This window comes from Schistocerca americana, chromosome 3, assembly GCF_021461395.2.
Source record: "Schistocerca americana isolate TAMUIC-IGC-003095 chromosome 3, iqSchAmer2.1, whole genome shotgun sequence".
NCBI classification, from domain to species: Eukaryota; Metazoa; Arthropoda; class Insecta; order Orthoptera; family Acrididae; genus Schistocerca; species Schistocerca americana.
Window position 1 is genome coordinate 266,173,004 of NC_060121.1, and position 20,789 is coordinate 266,193,792.

Genomic DNA, 20,789 nt, shown 5'->3' on the forward strand with positions numbered 1-20,789 from the left:
CATGACACAACACTACAGCACGACACGCACATTCCACACGTGTCACGCGGGTCCAATGACAGAGACGAGTACACATACTTTGCACACGCCGGTTGGCGACGCTCTGCACTGACAGTAACTAAGCACATGCGCTTCTCAAACAATTTTACAGAAACTATTCAGTAAAAATACCTCATTTTTACTTGCTTGTAGCATTATATGTCAGGTTCATGGCAAAGTGCCCATCATCTCGCTAATGCTCATACTTATTGTGGTGTACACATTTCAGTAAGATGCTGTGCAAAATTTGAAAAGTTTGCAATGCAAAATAGGGTTCGCTATGATTTTGCGTTTGGTGCATTTACACCATATGTTGCTGCATATGAAATTTAGCTAATATGTTGAATTTTTCTTTAGACTAGGGAGGAGGTCTCTATCTGCCTCCGATCTTGAGAAAATTGATCCTATGTAGTGCGCTCACTCCTGATCTCACATCCATGAGAATGAAATATTCACAGCATCCCTTATATCTCCTAAATTGCTCAAGACACTGAAACGAGATTTTGGTGAATGATAGCACACAAGGCAGAGAGTATTTTTCCAATTCATAAACACACGGAACTTTCGTATCTATGGCAATATATCAGAAAGTTATACTTCCTTTTGTTATTTATTCCACTCCAGTGACTGTAATTTTTTAATAGTTGCTGACAGTTAGTGAAACGAGTTTCCTAGTATGAAAATAAACATGGAATTTCTTCTCATATGTTACTGCAAACTAACAGAGGTTTTTCGTAAGCTGTTGAGCTCTCCGATTGCCAATTACTTGTTTAATGAGGCACTCTGTTTCAGAATTCTGTCGCAATAGCTGCTGTGAGATGAGTGCAAATTATACTGTGTTTTGGCAAAGGAAGTACTATTAAACCTGTCAACAAGAGAAATGTGGCTGCTACTCTTAAATGGTGATGCTTCTTCGAATGAGAGAAGGTTAACAATTCACATAAAAATAAATTGCCAATTCTGTTGGGATTTTGGTTGAATCTCCGTAACCCATCATATTTTTAACACTGAACGACTGGAATGGAAATTTACGAAAGGATTTAATTCCTTCTCTTGAGCTGAGCAGAATTAAAATAATGATGAGCATTCCCTTCAGGTGGAATGATAGGCACAAGGTAGATGCTGATTACTCACCTAAGGCTTGCCAAACTGACAAGGCATGATTCACAAATAAAATAGTTGATATTAAGAAAAATAAACAATTGATCTGTTGCATAACACAATGGTCAGTGTATTGTCAGCAGCTGAAAATAACGCATACAACAAGAATGTGGAAGCTAGCCATGTGTGCCTTGTGAATGGGAGTTGACATCGTTCAAAAAACATTGTCATGAAAGTATATCTGCCTTTGTCAGCAATACATTCAACAAATTAAATATATTTATAATCACCACACTATTTCAGGATACTCGTACTTTCGTAACAATACCGACCATTTTTTTCATGTGTGCAGCCTGTTGTATAATTAGTTTATTAATGCTGATAATGTGTATGTAACCATTGAAATGCTTTTTCTCATCATGGCGAGCCAATTAAAACATTGTTATTTGTGACCACTTTTTGACTGTTTTTAGCTTGCAGTGGAAATGTGATGTCCACATGTACATAGTGAAACTTATGTACTTCATATCTTGGACACTTTTTACCAGAAGAACAAAGGAGTCATATCTGTGGAAATTATGCCTTTTCAACTTTTTGCAACAGATCGTAGAGATACATGAGCATAACAGGCAGCAAGTAGATAACCTTGTTTTACTTTCCTGCCTTGCTTCTAGATCACGTGATTTGACAATATTCCATACTTCCTTATTCACTACCCTCATGATGAATCATATATCCCTTCTTACGACCTGAAAACATTGTGGAGGCAGAAGATATAATCCTAGAGGCTAATGGCTCACCAGTTATTGAACTGTGCATTGTTCTTGACAAAAGAATAAACAAAACAAAAGAACTGTACACATATGTGTAACTGAAAATACTATGTACTAGCGAAATGAGATGGAGCGCTTAAACAGCGAAAAATGAAACCTTATCCATTAAGGCCATATTTTTCGGATGGGCAACACTTCCACTGACCATATGCGCCATGCCGGGGCGAGCATACGGCAGAACTGCCTTCCTGCTTCCCGCCTCACCCCTCTCACAGTACTCGCGTGGCATGTGGTGCCACAACCACAACCCTGTGTGACCTGGCGTAGAGGCGTGTCACATCCAGTCACATCTCGTTCCAATTTGCACGGTCCCACTTGAACCTGTGAAGTTGCAAAAATGCGTGCTGTGCTGCACCGCATTACACGTGTCTCAGTTTGCGTCTAGCATAAGATGTTAGGTCAATTTGTTACCATTAGATCTAAAATATTTTTATAAAGAGTGGGATTCCAAACTATCTGTTCTAAACAGTTTTTAGAGAAGTTATTTAGTATTGTTTCACAGGATGTCTTGTCATGCCCACACTTACAAAACTATAACTATGTACATAAATTGTCAACCATTAGATGATTTACATCTCTTCTAGTGATAACAGTATCCTTGGGGAATATGTGTTCTATTGATCAGAGGTTTTCTCTAAATGTTTTGGTTACACCTGGGGAGGAGTCTGGTGATCGACAAAAATATCTCATTAGAGGCTTATGTCCACCGTTGGTACTGAGTCTTACTCAAACTATATCACATCCAGCTTCAATTTCTACCTACTTTTGTTTGAGTTTATTGTCTTCTCCAACAAACACACCACCTCCATTTACCATTAGCCTATCCATTTCAATTCACATTTAGATTTATCAAAAAAATCTCGCTGCTGTCAATTTCAGGATTTAACAGCTTTCTGTAAATAGTATTATTTGAACTCCACTGCTTCTTTGGAGTGCTTAAAACTCTGGCACTTTTTTTGAATGCTTTGGCAGTTGATCGTTAGTGTCACTTCTGCCTGGTAAAAATAAGTTAATGGTATTTTCCATAGGTCAGTCTTTCATATTGTATCTTAACTGCAACAGAGAAAAACATTAATTTGTGAGATATCAATTTTTATGTTTTGAATATATTTATTTACTGGCATCTTACAGAGTAATGTTTTAGAATTACTTTTGATTTAAACAAAATGTATTCACAGAATAAAAGATAATTAGAAGTATGTGTGGGATTAACATGGCACAGCTTGTAGACATTTATTTAAGCTGTTAGGGATAATAATAATAATAATAATAATAATAATAATGATAATAGCCTCATAACACATCTAAAAAATTAAATGTGTTGTGAACAGTCTATTGTACATTAAAAAGATTAGAAATATTCACAAACAGAATGCTAGGAGGAAATCTGTGTACATTATGTGATAACATTTGAGCAAGTAATCACATTTCTCCTTTTCTTCTTCATTACCGTTTAGGGCCATATTTCTTCTTGTATATAGTGATTATGGTTATTCTCAGTGCTCCATTAACCACTGCTGACACATTTTATCCATTCATTTGCTCCTCTCTTGTTTCTGTTGTTTTACCATTTTAAATTTTTTGTAATGGCATCATCTATTTATTGGTACCAATGGCTGTATACATCATCTAATGAGCAATTGCTGTGTACATCATCTTATGAGACAATCATGCTATCTTCATAAAAGAAAATATTATGTATGCCAAAATATTTGCATCGAGATGAGCCCCCTCCCCCTCGTCCTCTGTAGTTTGGTGAACATCCAGTTGCCGCCTATACACACTCGAAGCACCAGCAGTACAAAATATTGTGCTAACTTCTCATTAGCAGATCACTAGACGTCTTTGTATTTTTAGAAGATATAAATTTGGCTTCAGAGATATATGCCTATAACAACTAAATGACACTTGCAATTGTATGTTACTTTATAGCAGAGTTCGGAGATGTGGAGGTTTTCCCAGATGCAAATGTTTCAGTATGGTTTATATGTTTCTTTCATAGAGGCAGCAGGATTGCTTCACTTATTATCTCCCTTTTCCATTCTCCCTGCCTTTCTATTTCTCAATTATAACATGGTTTATATATCTAAAAACAAAGATGATGTGACTTACCAAATGAAAGTGCTGGCAGGCCGACAGACACACAAACAAACGCAAACATACACACAAAATTCAAGCTTTCGCAACAAACTGTTGCCTCATCAGGAAAGAGGGAAGGAGAGGGAAAGACAAAAGGATGTGGGTTTTAAGGGAGAGGGTAAGGAGTCATTCCAATCCCGGGAGCGGAAAGACTTACCTTAGGGAGAAAAAAGGACGGGTATACACTCGCGCACACACACACACACACACACACACACACACACACACACACACACATATCCATCCACACATATACAGACACAAGCAGACATCTGGTGTGGATGGATATGTGTGTGTGTGCGAGTGTATACCCGTCCTTTTTTCTCCCTAAGGTAAGTCTTTCCGCTCCCGGGATTGGAATGACTCCTTACCCTCTCCCTTAAAACCCACATCCTTTTGTCTTTCCCTCTCCTTCCCTCTTTCCTGATGAGGCAACAGTTTGTTGCGAAAGCTTGAATTTTGTGTGTATGTTTGCGTTTGTTTGTGTGTCTGTCGACCTGCCAGCACTTTCATTTGGTAAGTCACATCATCTTTGTTTTTAGATATATATTTCCTACGTGGAATGTTTCCCTCTATTATAACCTTATAACATGGTTTGCACTACAAATTGTCTGTAATCTGTAACTGACAGCATACCATAAAATAACATGGCTAAAAAGCTAACAGTTAGGATGAACACTCTGAAATCTTTTATGCATCAGCAGCAGCCTTATTAGTTATTTTCTTTACCATATGCCATAAAGTGAATATTTTGTTTCCAGTTTTCTATCATTGACTGTAAATAATGAAAAATATAATAGGAGTTGTGACACACAATTTCTGAAGTTTAGATAAAGTTATAGTAGGGGTATCAGAATATAATCCAGATTATGGTTTCTCTTTTGTTGGAAGCAAGCAACACACCAGTGTAAAGTTCACTAAGTATCCGTCATTTGTTCCCATCAATTGGCCTGTTAATTGCTATAAACAGGAGCACTATTTCAAACCATCTGAAAAACTTGTCACTTTTAAATGTTTTATAACAAAATGTCACACAATATTAGCTACCTTGAAGAGACACTTGTTAACATGCCTATGTTTGTATGAAGTAATTTTGTTTTTCTTTTCTTTTCTTCTGTATCCCAGACGATGTCGCAGTCGTGAGGAGGAGCCGAGGTTTGTGTATGGACGCTATCGTCACCCTAGTGGTCGTCATCCACAGAGCTATCACCACCATCACCACCAACATGTAGAAGAAGAGGAAGGCATTTATGAAACAGCAGATCGTGATAGAGGAGGGGAGCAACTCTGTGCAGATACTCCAGACAGTGAAAGGTGGGTATCGAGGCTGACAATCACCCATTTTCTTCTGATCCCACTTGTCTGTTCAAAGTTATTAAGTCTTGGTCTCCTCCAGTATGTATAGTACATTTGCATCTCCACATTGAATGTTTTGACAGTATAACTACAAGATTACAATTTCAAAAATACAAATTCACTGATATTAAGGGTGTCTTTATTAAATGATTTTATTTTCTTGGTTTCAAGTTCATAAAATGTTACATTTTGGAAAAAACGTAACCCTATAATCTGAAAAGAAAGGAAAAATGTATGGTTTCTTTTATAATATTCTGAAAGTAGCTAGTTGTTTTGCTTATAATTTTCTCTTTGTTGTACATAGGAGACAAAATACATTTCTTGGGCATGGAAGCATTTGTAATCAAAAAGTTGTTGTGTGCATCTCAAGAGAACATTGTGTGGCCTCTTAAAATACTGGAAGACAAGAGTACAGAAGATTTTATTGTAATCTTGGACAAGTGCACATTATGATTGTAAAGGACTGCAGATATAGATGGGGAAGATGTTTAATAAGTATTTTAATAGGTCAAATAAAGAGTAGCAACAATGAGAAAACAGAAGAGAAAGAAAAACGTATATATGGGAGCAGATAAACATAACAAATACGAAAGAAGATGTTAAGATACAAAAGGCGACTTTTCAGAACTGTAAAGCTTGTGAAATAAAGTTTTTTGGAACTTCAGTGGCTCTACCAGTACAACACCATGCTGCCTTCCTGGGTGTCAGACTTATGTCCCTAGTAAATTACTGCCCACAACTATATTATAAATAATTGTTGTAGTGTAGTTACAACACCCTCCACATTATATTCTTCTGCTCTGCAGCATATTGTGTACACTACATTACTACATTTACTTGTTTTATTTTGGCTGTGCCAAGTAGCTAGTTTCACTACATAATATGTTAAGATTCTCATTTCTAACAGTGTGATCATATTCGCCAATTTTCTGTGTAGTGCTAAAGAACCCTCTTTATTGTGAGACGCTGAACATGAATTGATATACATTTGCCAATTATTCTGTGGTGTTTTAAGCAGCCCTTTCATTATTGGATGCTAAACACTGATCACACATGATTGATATATAAAATTTCTTCCCCACTGCTTATATGTATGCTTGTTTCTAGTAGTTATGCCAGGGAAATTAGCAGCAGCTCACTTTTGTGGGATGTATGGAACTTAGGATACATTCTGACTTAATGCAAAACAACTCAATTCCTTCTTAAAGCATAACTGCATTTTGTGAAATGGACTTACTTTTCATAGTTGTAACAACTTCAACATAACATTTTCTTGAACTACAGCCTATTATTTATGTTATTCATACATGCACCACTGCAGAATCTTTTAAAATATATAGAATTACTACAGCAGCTATTATCTATAAGTTTTCACCTCTTCGGCCAAAGTTTTTAATGTTCAGAAAAGCATTATTCTTCACCAGAATGTGGCTATCAAGGAAAGGAGGAATAGCATCCAATCTCAGACAAGCTACTGGAGTCTGCTAGAGTATTTAGCTTGTTGGGCAGCTCAAATAGTTAGTATTAGTGGACAGGTTTCATGCATATACCTGGAAATGTAGTTGTAGTTTATGTTGAGAGACATTGCATCCACAATTTCCTCACTGGAAGATGGGAATATAAGGTGCAGCACTGGATTTTTTGTTAGAGGCTCCCCTTATAACTTGCTCCTAATACTGTTGCTATAACAGTACTAACTGCTGCTGAACGAATTCCTTTTGCTGTCCTTTTTCTTGCTACAACTGTCCTAATTTCTGCTGATGCATTTCTTCTCACTGTTGAGTGTTGTTGTTGCTGCTCCAGAAGTTTCAGGATTTCTGGGGTAATGTTGTGTGACTGGGCTATGCAGTACGCATTTTCATAGGAGTCATCATTACCACATCGGTTTTAGTCCAGACACCACTTTATTAATGCCAAGACACACTCCAAAGGTGCAAAGATGCTACGTATGTATTACCTTGACAATCTATCAACTCACAGTTATCAGTAACACCATTACCATATGATCCTATCATAATCAAATCCAAAAGCCGATACCATCAATAAGAAATCCACACAACACCAAGACTAACTAGAATAGATACATTTACAAACCCTATTTCATCAAGTTGGCAACAAAGAACATGACAAATGAGCATGATCAGTGGTGAACAGCACTTTATGCCTAGCCAGTGACCAAAGGCAGTTTCAAATAGCATGACAGTTGTTGGGCCAATGACAAACACACAAAATTCTTCCTTACAGTGCGATCAGCAGATTTCCAGCTGTTGAGGTGAGTGTCTCCTTTTATTTAGCAGGGATACTAGAACCATCAATTGAAATTAGTAATTAATTCATGCATCATGTTTCCACAACATAATGGAGGAGAGCCTTGAGGAGCAATTTTACCAAAATTGATCTTGATTTGTCGTGTAGTGAATGAAGTATACCTCCCAGATTCTATCCAGGTTTTGTTCAAGTTTTCAGTCAGGCTCATATCAGCACTTCTGCTATCCAGAATGCATACCAAAATAATTACACTTGATTTGTAACCTATCTGGATGTTGCTGGATGAAATAAAACCTGTTGTGTTACAGTTTTATTTGTAAACCCCTTTTCAAGTTTCTGCATAAGTACAAACCATCAGAACATCCGTACTTGGCTCAGAGCCCAAGAACTCCCCAATTCACACATGTAATAAGAGTATGTTGGATAATTACTACATTAGATAGACTGATTTTCACCCCTTCTGGTAATATGACGAACATTTATGCTTGTTTCTACCTCTTCGTCTATGTCCATACTGTGCAGGTCACTGTCAAGTGCATAGCAGGGAGTACTTCTCATTATATCATGTATTAGGATTTCTTCCCATTCCATCAACGTATGGAGCATGGGAAGAATGCTTGCTTAAATGCAGCTGTTGATGCTATAATTAGCCTAATCACTGGTTTTGCAGGAGATAGATAAGGGGATTCTAGTATTTCTTAAATGATGGAATAATTTTAACCACAGTAGGCTGTCATTTCTTAGGACAAAATCACACTAGCTAGAGAAGTTAATGCAGAAAATCAAAAACATACTGTCGTACATTGGAACCATCTCAGATAAAGAGCAAATATGTTACATAAGAATAACATTCATATAGGTTACCATACCAACAACACATTGAGTGACATTATACATATACATTTAAAAACACAGAAATAGCCACCCTCCAATAAATGAAATCCGATTGGTGGTTGCAGAGCTCCACACAGAAGTGGATCTGTAATTTTACATATGATGAAAATTATTAACTTTAATACATTACTTTAGGAAAATGAACACGAGATAGCTGCAGTAAAAATAGTGCCAGAAAGGTGCTTATTTTTATATACCAGTAATAAACGTAAATCATTTTAATACTTTACAGTATTGTAAACAATTTTAACAATACTGTGAATGATGTTGCAATTCCACAGACCAATGTGACATGGGACTGTGATCAAAATTAAGAACTGTTTTACTACAGTGTGCCACTTTATGATTTGTGTAATGACTGTAAGCATGGAGGCTATTTTCAAAATGGAATATAAAATTGAGGCCAATTTTTAAAAAGATAGCCTCATTGCAACAATAACAAAAATTTGAGTATGCCTATAATGGTTATAAGTATAGTCAAAGTCCATCATGTAAGAAGTGTAATAAGAATTAACATCATGTGCACAAGATTGTGATTACATGATGGCAGCTCCCTCTGGCGTTAATTCTGTCTCTGCAAACAGGTCTCAGCATGCTCTTGGGGTGATACATGTTTCCCACGATTTACACAGTTACACGCATGTGTGAGTGCAGAAAAATACATGGTATGCTGCTGGATGAATGTTCAAGGGCTAGTAAGCTACCTGTTAGTAAGGTTTTTGCCTACATGACTTGTTGTGAAAGTTGTTCTTGTAAGGTGATTGGTATGTGCAAGACCATATATGTAACATTGAACATGTGTGTGAGTTGGAACATGTCTCTCCCCGCATAACATGAAACAAAGTTTTTAAATGTGACCTACACATCACCAATATCATGTAAGTAATTTAAACAACTGCAATACAGAACTGTGATGTTTTTCCTATTTATTATACTTTTGATATCATATTGCAGGCATTTGAAATGGCCTAAGGCCAAAACTGGCCAGTAATGTAATTTATATGTGTGGTGCATTAAAGGAATAAAACTGACAGCTTATGGTGATTAAAATGGTTACGTCATTTAGCCAATATACTGAGGCTGTGGACCTGTACATGAAGAAATTATTGAATTCTAGTATGCTCATAGATTCCTCACTTAATACTGATTATTGAAACTTTGGAAATAGACTTCCATGAAATAGCTGGCATCTTTCTGCAAGAGTCTTTCAGTTCAGATTTTTCAGTATTTTTGTGGCACTGTCTTGCTGGTCAAACAAACATGTGATCATTCCTGCTGCCCTTTTCTGTATACAGTCAATACTTCACGTTAGCCTTATTTATTAGGGGGTTCCACTTGCTTGAGAAATATTCTAGGATAGTTCACACAAGTGTTCAGTAAACAGTCTCCCTTGTAGACTGATTGCATTTTCACAGTATGCTACCAATTAGCTATTACTGCAACCTACTTTACATAAGATAGATCCTATGGGATCATTCCATTTCACAGCCTCACAAATTATTATACCCAGGTATTTGTATGAGTTAAGTGACTCCAGTTGTGCTCAAAGCAAGTTTCCTCTCTTTGCATCACTTTAAAGTCAGATCCAGATCTGACTGGATACCTGTGCAGCTTTGGTTCATTTTAGATAATTTTGTCATCTGCAAAAGTTTTGATCTGTGGTTTTCAAGATGATGAGAGAAAAACATTAGTCAAGTTTGCATCATCAATGTTTTTTGGAATCTGTGATCGGCATGGAAGAGATCATTATATCAAAGAGACCTCATTACATTTGACCTCATAGATATTCTAAGATGTTATAACAGATAGATGCCAATGGTATTTTATGGTACATTTGTGGATCAGATCTGTTAACTTTCATGTAGATGGGTGGGACTTGTTCTTTCTTCCAACCACTGGACACAGTTTGTTGTTCAAGTGATCTACAGTGTATTATGGATAAGCAAGGGGCTAACTCAGCTGCAAATTTTATATATACTCTGACAGGGATTCCAGTGAGCCCTGGGGCCTTGTAATACAAGGTGTACATGAAGTCCGGGAACACTTTCAACTATTTATTGCACAAGAACTAAACATTGTACATATGTCATACATACTGCATTTTGAAGAGAAACTCGGGGAGGTTTTTTTCCTTACAAACATTCAATATGAGTGATCCGGAAGATGTCAATATGGTAATCTAATTCTTGCCATACCTGCCCCAGCATGGCATCATCAACTGTGGCAGTCGCTTACCGTATTCTCTCCCGGAGCTCTGTTACATAACATGGTACAGACGCTACATATACCAGATTGTTAATGTGTCCCCACACAAAAAAGTCACACAGAGTGAGATCTGGTGATCGGGGAAGCCATTTTATGAAACATGATATCTGTACAGCAAGGCTGATCCATTGATGCAGCAGTTCCATTTTCAAGTACCCACTAACTTCATGATGAAAGTGGGGTGGAACCCCATCCTGCTGAAGGATGAAAGGAGAGTATAGTTTTTGACATGACAAGGCACAAAAAACATTTACCTTTGGGGAATCTCACTCAAATTCAATGCATTCGTGTGGATGCTTTGTACCCCAGATTCAACAATTATGCCTGTTCACTTTCACATTAATGTGAAAAGTGGCTTGTTCGCTAAAAATTAAGCGATCAAAAATGCCATCCCCATTCTCATTCAATTGTTGCAACTGTGAACAAAACTCAAAATGCTTGTCTTTGTCGCCGTCATTGAGCTTCTGCACTAGCTCCAATTTGAATGGTTTCATAGACAGCTTTTGTCGCAAGACTGTGCAATAAACAACTGAAAGTGTTCCCAGACTTCATGTACATCCTGTATTTTAACCATTTCAGATGTTTCTGAAAGAGATTCTCACACTCATCTTTGCAGTTGTGCAGGAAGTAAACTTGCTTAGAAAACATACTTAGTAAAGGAACAATTGAAACAGAGTTCAGAACTTCTGCTTTTGCTTTACTGTCCTCAATTTTGGTTCCTATCTCATCTATAAGTGTGTAGACAGTAAATTTGTAGCCAATGACAGCCCTTACATTTGTCTTCTGGTTTTGTGAGAGATACTTCAATAAGATTCAGGTGTGGTAATTGTTCAAGGCTTCATGCGTTACACCTCTGACAGCCAAACACATTTCATTTATTGTCTCTATATCTAATAGCCCTATGTTTATTTTACATGTATTGTGTAGTAATCACTGCTTCTTTAGAAGCTTCTTTACTAAACTGTATGCTGTGGAGGGTTCCCTCTTTTGTGAGCAGTTCTACTGGGTACATATCTGTTCAGTGCTTCTTCAACTAATTTTCTGAACTTGAACCACATTTTTTCAACATGATACTGCCAAGAACTAAAAGTTTCAAGTTGCCTCTAGGGATATGGCACTACTGCCACTTTAGGCAGTTTACTACAAATAAATCATTCTACTTGATTTAGTTATCTTTTTTACTTTGGTAACCACTGTTGCGGTTCTCAGGTATTGTTGAAAGGAAAGTGCGAGTATTAGTTGAGGACCAATTGGATGAAAATCAGTGTGGGTTTAGGCCTCTTAGAGGTTGTCAGGACCAGATCTTTAGCTTACGGCAAATAATGGAGAAGTGTTCTGAGTGGAACAGGGAATTGTATCTATGCTTTATAGATCTAGAAAAGGCATATGACCGGGTTCCTAGGAGGAAGTTATTGTCTGTTCTACGAGATTATGGAATAGGAGGCAAACTTTTGCAAGCAATTAAAGGTCTTTACATGGATAGTCAGGCAGCAGTTAGAGTTGATGGTAAATTGAATTCATGGTTCAGAGTAGTTTCAGGGGTAAGACAAGGCTGCAACCTGTCTCCACTGTTGTTCATATTATTTATGGATCATATGTTGAAGACAATAGACTGGCTGGGTGAGATCAAGATATGTGAACACAAAATAAGCAGTCTTGCATATGCGGATGACTTAGTTGTGATGCCAGATTCGATTTAAAGTTTGCAAAGTAATATTTCAGAGCTAGATCAGAAATGTAAGGACTATGGTATGAAGATTAGCATCTCCAAAACGAAAGTAATGTCAGTGGGAAGGAAATATAAACGGAGTGAGTGCCAAATAGGAGGAACAAAGTTAGAGCAGGTGGACGGTTTCAAGTGCTTAGGATGCATATTCTCACAGGATGGCAACATAGTGAAAGAACTGGAAGCGAGGTGTAGCAAAGCTAATGCAGTGAGTGCTCAGCTATGATCTACTCTCTTCTGCAAGAAGGAAGGCAGTTCCAAGACTAAGTTATCTGTGCACCGTTCAATCTTTTGACCAACTTTGTTGTATGGGAACGAAAGCTGGGTGGATTCAGGTTACCTTATCAACAAGGTTGAGGTTACGGATATGAAAGTAGCTAGGATGATTGCAGGTACTAGTAGATGGGAACAATGGCAGGAGGGTGTCCACAATGAGGAAATCAAAGAAAAACTGGGAATGAACTCTATAGATGTAACAGTCAGGACGAACAGGCATAGATGGTTGGGTCATGTTACACGCATGGGAGAAGCAAGGTTACCCAAGAGACTCATGGGTTCAGCATTAGAGGGTAGGAGTCAGGGCAGACCAAGGAGAAGGTACCTGGATTCGGTTAAGAATGATTTTGAAGTAATAGGTTTAACATCAGAAGAGGCACCAATGTTAGCACTGAATAGGGGATCATGGAGGAATTTTATAAGGTGGCTATGCTCCAGACTGAACGCTGAAAGGCATAATCAGTCTTAAATGATGATGATGATGATGAACCACTGTTGCTGTATAGTCTCATGGTCACTGATATCAGTTTTGATGTGGGCATTCTTTAAGAGGCCATGTCTCTTTGTTGCCATTAGATCTAATATATTTTTATCATGAGTCAATTACCAAACTATCTGTTCTAAGCAATATTCAGAGAAGGCAATTTGTATTGTTTTGCAGGATGTATTGTCCATCCACCATGTACAAAACTGAAAGTATATCAATCAAATGTTCGATGTACATCCTTATAAACTGATGAGAACTAATGCTCTGCTGTAGATATGGCTGGATTGTGCTCATGCATGCACTGAAAAAGGCTGCACACTTGAAACTGTACAGTAATAAAAACAAAATAAAAGGAAATTTTATTTCATCAATTGACAGCATATGTGCTAAAATGTTACCATTCATTTAAAATTATTGACTAAATTTAAAGCTTGAATCATCAGCCTCCTTATAATATTGGCCTGTTGACCAAACTACTGCTTTATCCTCTACACAAGGTGTCATTGGACAACATTATTGGAAGAACATGAAGTCAACCATCCATTCTGCAGCCCAGCAGTATCAGTTCCTTCAAATAGCTCTTTTTCCTCACAAAGCTGAGTGGACACCATTCACATCTTTCCACCAAGGTAAATTACTTGGCTGAAATTCTGAAGATAATAGGGATAAAGCACAGGGAGTGAAAGATTATTTACAACCTGTATAGAAACCAGTCTGCAGTTGTAGAGTCAAAAGATGCAAAAGAAGAGCAGTGGTTGAGAAGGGAGTGAGACAGTGTTATAATTTATCCCAGTGTTATTCGCTCTGTACATTGAGTAAGCAGAATTAACTAAGCAAGAAATGTTAAAATAATTTGTATTCCATGTAGTGCATCCCACAGATGAAAGGGAAAATTACAAGCAACAGACAACAGGAAATACTTTAGTGACTGCCCTTTTTTATCCATCATCCTGCTGTCCCACTATACGGACAACTATAGAAGTCCTAAATGGATGTGCACCAGGGTATAATCTAACCTGAAAATCAAATCATTCTAATCGTACTCAGGTTAGAGAAGTGACATACATTCAGATACAAAAATCCAATCATAGTTTGCTTAGGAATAAATTAGAGCTATAAATGACACTATCTTTTGTTGGGTGTGTATGCTCTATGATTTCTGTTTTACTATGCAGTTTATGCCAGTTAAATTCCTGCCCCTGACAAACTAACATATCTGCATCCTTTTGCCTATCTTTAACACACAAAGAACTGACTGTTTCACTCCTCCTTCAAATGTGTCTTACCTTTAGGAAAGGACCATTTCTAAACTATGGCCCACAACTTGCCATCTTATTTAAACTGTTTACTATAATAACTTATTTCCATTCCTCCAGAAAGCTGCCGCCTGACCAACAGCGACTTCTCATTCTACGGCATCATTTAACACATATCTGGCCTTTTCACCATACAAAATTTTTTCTCTCAACATCAACATAAAATTGAAAGCAAAACTCATTTTTTGTTGTTCTGACTTTCATTTTTGAGGTCCATTGCGCAAACTTGTAGGATGATAAAAATGGAGATGAGCAAGACCACCTCCTATGCTAACTTTTCCATGTGGAGCATTTGGGTGAACATCCTGCTTCCAAGATTTAAAATATATGGTCTGGTCTCAGTTAGATATGAGTTTTTGTGGCCTAGTTTCTTGCAAAACAACTCGAATTCTCCTCACATGTTGCATCTCTATGGTTCCTCTGTGGGTCCAGAGCTACGATCTCAGTGTCTCAATGTTGCACTCCGGTTATGCAGAAGCCAACTCTGCTTCTCTGTCTATATGAAATCTGTCTGCACCAAGCAAGCAGGTACAGCAAAGAGGAAACTTGTAACATATACTGAAATGGGTCAAGATGAAAATATCTAAGAAGAAAAGCTGGGGGTTAATAAAACAGCGAGAGGAAAAAGAAATCTCCACTATAATAGTTACAGGCAAGAGGGGGAAGTTGATTAAAATGTAAAATTAGAGAAAAATATGTAGTAAGGATTAATGAAATTACAGTGGTAAATAAATGAAGGAAGAAGTAAATGCAGATTGGTGTAATATGATGTTTGCTTTGGAAGATAATTTTGTGCCCAAACAAAAAGTTATTGAAATATTTTTTGTAGAATTTCTATTAGGCCAGTTAAAAAAATAGCAAAAAAAAGAGAACTATGTACATTATGAGAAGACTTGCTTATGTTGTTTCAAATCAAGGATAGATGTGGAAATGTCTTTTGTCTCTAGTCTCTTTCTTCCTGATGTGCTTCTCAGTCATGCTTCTTTATAAATGTATAGATTCTGGTTCTATAATTTTAATTTTGAATGAGATTTTCATGTTGCATCAGACTTACAGTGACTGTAAAAAGATTCAGAACCCTACATATTTCAATTTGAAGCTTCATTAGGAGAATGCTCACTGTGCTTACGACAATTTAGAGTGTAAATTTTTAGATACTGTAGTATTTATTTTCCATGTGAAGAAAGAAAATAATAAGACATAATATACACTACATTAAGCAAGTTAAACCTCAATATACACTACATTAAGCAAGTTAAAACTTTGGCAGTTGTCCCTTTTTGACACACAATAAGTATTCTGACAGTTGACAGAATGTATTAAGACACACAAGTTTTTAAAGGTTCCTTTACCAATCTGGATTAGTTGTATATGGTAATTTAATAAAAATGTTGTAGTACATCAGCATTTTGACATGGAAGACTTTGTGCGCATTGGTCAACATAAGAAAATACCTCCCTATAGTCTTGGCATATATGGCATCACATCTGTACTGAGAAGCCAGAATTATCCATATGGGCACAAATATGTACCAGAGCCATTTACAGATACACAATATCCTACCCAGCTGATTCAGCAATAGATTTTCCACTAAATTTCTCCCAATGACAAAGTAAAACAGTCACCAACAAGTACTCCACTTATCACACAAAAATACTCAGGTCTTTAATAAGGCAATCATGTCCTTCATCGGGGCTTAAAGTTCCTCCATGATGAGAGTCATCCTACCTAAAATACAGCACAAACCATACAGACTACAGAGTATTGTAGTCCATCACTATCCTACCCCTATTCCCATCCCAGCACCTGACAAGTCATTCTCATGTAACCATAACAAAGGTGCAAGATCTGTGCTGTTTACCCACATACTGCCTATTTCTGCAGTCCAGTAATACGGATTTTCTTTCTAACCAAAGGTTGGGTTGCATACAAGAACAGCAATATAATATACTAATTTCTGTGCATCTGTTTATGTGGGTAAGACAACTGATCTGTTCTTTACCATCATAAATTATGTCTGCTTACTGGAGCTAGCCAAAAATTCAACCACAGGGTTGCTGAAAACATGCTGCTCGCCACACACCACAGTGCTGGATCCTCTGCTGCCCCCCCTCGCCCCTCCCCCTTTCCCTACCTCAGGCACAAACAACTATGGAATTGGAAACTATTGCTCCTGGACATCCTCTGTCATTGCAACCCCACTGACCTAAACCACTTCTAGTTCCCAGCCCAGCCCTGACTATTTCTTCTCCTGTCATTTTACATTCTATTCCTCCCCTCTCAACATTTTACTTCTTTTTCAGCTCCATATCTCTCTCTTTCACCACAATTATGAGATTGTTATTTTATTTAATCTTCTTTGACATTGAAACTCGTAAAAAGGAGAAACTGATAATTGTTTAGAGTGGTTATTGGCTTAACACTTGTATAATCTTTTTTAGTTTTCTATGTATTTGTCTTGATATTTACATCATATCACTTGGGATTTGTGGGCTTTGCCAAATGTGGGTACTGAGATTTTACTTCATCTATAAACAGCTCCCAAAAACAAAATGCCTTTATGACAAAACAGTTTTTGTAAGTTACCAGGTCCATTTGAGCAAAGTCACCACAATTGTCCACAATTTTAAAAAAATCTTTGAATATTTCTTGTTGAGCATTTCAAAAGTTTTCTTTCTATAAATAAGTAGCTAAGCCCGGCATGCATTGCAGTGCCTCTTTTTTTTCTAGGTAAGTACATATATGCAGAGCAGACACATTCACATGTTCAAAATAAATGAAAGACAGTGGTTTTTTGGGCTTTAAGTTTTTGTCCACAGCTACACCCGCGTATGCATTCATCACATATATGACACACATGTATAAATTTCACATACATTTAATATATTTCAAATGCATTTGTATACATATTTCGTTCATACCTATAGCAAACTACACCCTGACTTAAATTGTGAAGAAGCTTGTAATTCTGCCAGTAACTGATTGTTGGTTTGAGAAAAAGGACTGTCACTGGCAAGTGTCTGAGCCTCCAGTGTTTTACACCTTGTGGCTTGAGAGAGGACATTAAATGCATCTGTGATATTGAGTTGTGTAGCATGATCTTTGGTCCCGATACACACCGGCAAAACAATTAGCATGCTGGAGTGCTAGTTCTCACAATATGATTTATGCATTGAACAACACAAATAAGAGACAGATTGTGCTTTTAAAGCATTACAAGTCAAGTAATTACTGGAAAGAAATACCAACAGGTCATTTTCACACATTTCTACATATCAGCCCTTCTCATTGTCACACCTGCCTGTCACAGTAGTAGGGTATCCTACACTCACACTACTTTTATAGAAATAAGGAGTCAGGTATATGCCAGATTTGTCTGAAACTGCTCCACGCAGTCCTGAGTTAAACTTTTATGTCACTCATTCTTACCCGAAACCCTCTTCCATAGGGGTGCTAGGGTTGCCTTACTGCCACAGCAAAATTTTGCCAGATAGTAAGTGATACTTGTACCAGTTCTGGTACAAATTCCTTCAGGTGTCACAGAGGTATGCTGATGTGTAAAGGCACCAACAACTCTAGGGGTGAAATGTCATAGTGATGAAATCAATAAATCCAGCAACCCCAAATATTACAATTTTGATACTGCCTTTATTGAATATTTTCACATGTCACATTTCTCATCTCCACCCCCTCACCCTGCAGGGACAATTGGGATATATATGCCCACGGTACTTGTTTAAGCTTCTATGTCACCCCTTTCCATCCACACCACAATGGATGGTAGGTGATTCTTACCCAAACATGGGCATGTCCATAACGCACGCACATAAGTTGCATCTCAACTGGATCAATGGCACAGGAGCGCATAGAAGATGAGCAAACAAATATTCATTCCGTGTATCATGATATCTAAAATCTACAGTGTAAGTTCTTGTTGGTACAGTTGTGAATGTTCTAATGAAGTTTCAAAGACAAAATATCTAAATATTCCAGTACTTTATATGCTGGCTACATTTGTAATGGAGGCTATGTATTGGATCATGAAGATAAATATAATGTTCACTAAATTCATGTTGCATACTAAAACTCATATCAGCAGACGATGTACCAGAATGTTTGTAACTGTATTTGTTGAAAAAAATGCATTCAACTCTTCCATTTCCATTTAGGTTGTGCCACATGTTTTCATTCTTGTTATACATTGATGAGCCAAAACATTATGATCAGTGTTGCTGTGAGATTGAATGCAATTTGGTGGAGTTACAGATGTGTGACATAGTAAGAAAAGCAATTACATGGAGCAGAAACAAACGGGGAATCGTTCTAGCAATGATGAGACTGCAAATGGGAAAATCCACTGACATAAACGAATTTGACAAAGATCAGATTGTTTATAGCTTGGAATCTGCGGAAGAGCATCTCTCAGAACAGTCAAACTGGTCTGCTGTTCATGTGTGACTCTCATGAGGATCTAATGAAAGTGGTTTAAGGGTGGTGAAAACACTAGTGGGTGACAAGATGTTGGAAATTCACATTCCATTGTGGTCTCTGGGCAATTACAGGTACAGTGATGATGCAGGTGCAAGTGTTTTGGAGCACACCATTCAGAACACGTAGTTGAACATGGTATTCTGCAGTGGACAAGCCTTCCATTTATCCACGGTGACCCAGTGACATCGTCAGTTACAACTGCAGTGGGCACAGGATCATCGAGACTGCACTATACATCAATAGAAATTAGTTGCCTGGTTGGATGAATCACTTTTCTTGTTATATTAGGTCAGTGTTCACATTTGGATACATCATCAACTAAGCAAGCACCTGCACGAAACACTCCAAGCACCCAGACACAGGTTGGAGGGGGGCAATTTTATGTTATTATCTGGGTTTCTGCAGGACCTGTAGTAGCAAGCCAAGGCAGCATGGCAGCTGTGAGTATTATTGCAGCCCATCATGCTCAGTGTCATCCCCTATGTCCTTGCCACAAGGCCAGAATCCACCACATTCGCCTGATCTTAACCTGATGGAACATCTCTGGGATGCTATTGGGTGCCAGCTCCACACTTACTAACCACCAGCCTGTAATTTGTGGGCACATGTGACCTGCATACAGACGTCTGTCGCCACATACCTCAGAAAACCTGTCAAGAATTTGTGGAATTTGTCATGCAGAATTGCTGCTATATTGTGTTTCAAAGTTGGACCAACAAGTTCTTAAGCAGGAGATTCTGTTATCCTGGCCCGGTGAGTTTGAAAGCCCACTGAAAGGTATGGACCTCAATGATGGCTGCTAGACAGCACTGCTGCAGTCTGTGAGAGCTGCCATCACTGATGCAGGCACCATTGCTAGTACAGGCTCACTATGCCTGCCTATCAGTGCTCACAACTGCTCTTTAATGCCACTGGTGCAGCAGCTCTGCAATCAGTTGTGGTTTTTCTGTGCTGTTGTACTGATATCACTACACATTGTTGTCTTGGTTCTGAATTCACTAAGTCTCTGGTTTTCATCTTGGTTTATGTGCTGGACTTGCTTTTTGTCATGCTGTCTCCATTGCTTGTCATTCTCTAGTTGTTGTCTGCTTGTTTACTCTCAGTCGATGCACTGCAACGCCCTCAACCAGTAGACCTATTGTACAGGTTTTTGAATTGTTTCCAATCTCATCATAATCTGGTCACTATAGAGATGATACTGTTTTGGCTCATTAGTGTATATCAGCAAATATCTTTAGAGCTCCATTAATTTTCAGTTTTTTTGTTGGTTTAAGATCAAAGGCCTTTTGCTTGCTAAAAATATGTGTTTTTGTTTCTTGTAGGCAGTATGTCAGCTTTGCTGCCCTATGTTTGTCTTTATGTTTCCAATGTTTTCTTATAAACTGTATTTCCCTCATTCTTTTTATGCTGTTATTACAAGAAAATGCAGACCCAGTATTGTAACTTTGAGACAATGCATGAAGTTATATGAATGCCCATAGTGAAGATGTCAAATATCAGTGTTCATAATATGTTAGGTTTAAACTGTAATTATTATGATGTGGAATATATGTGATATATGTGCAAGTGTTGCATGCCTGTAGTTGGAATTTGTATAT

General features: G+C 37.6%; 1 protein-coding gene across 1 annotated transcript in view; it reads left to right on the plus strand.

The window, feature by feature from the left end:
* The window catches only part of LOC124607241 (disintegrin and metalloproteinase domain-containing protein 22), a 1,086,760-nt gene that overhangs the window by 1,060,113 nt on the left and 5,858 nt on the right, over nucleotides 1-20,789 (plus strand). Inside the window, exon 25 of the mRNA XM_047139515.1 lies at nucleotides 5,238-5,426. Coding sequence (XP_046995471.1) covers nucleotides 5,238-5,426 — 189 coding nt within the window. The remainder of the gene's footprint in view (nucleotides 1-5,237; nucleotides 5,427-20,789) is intronic.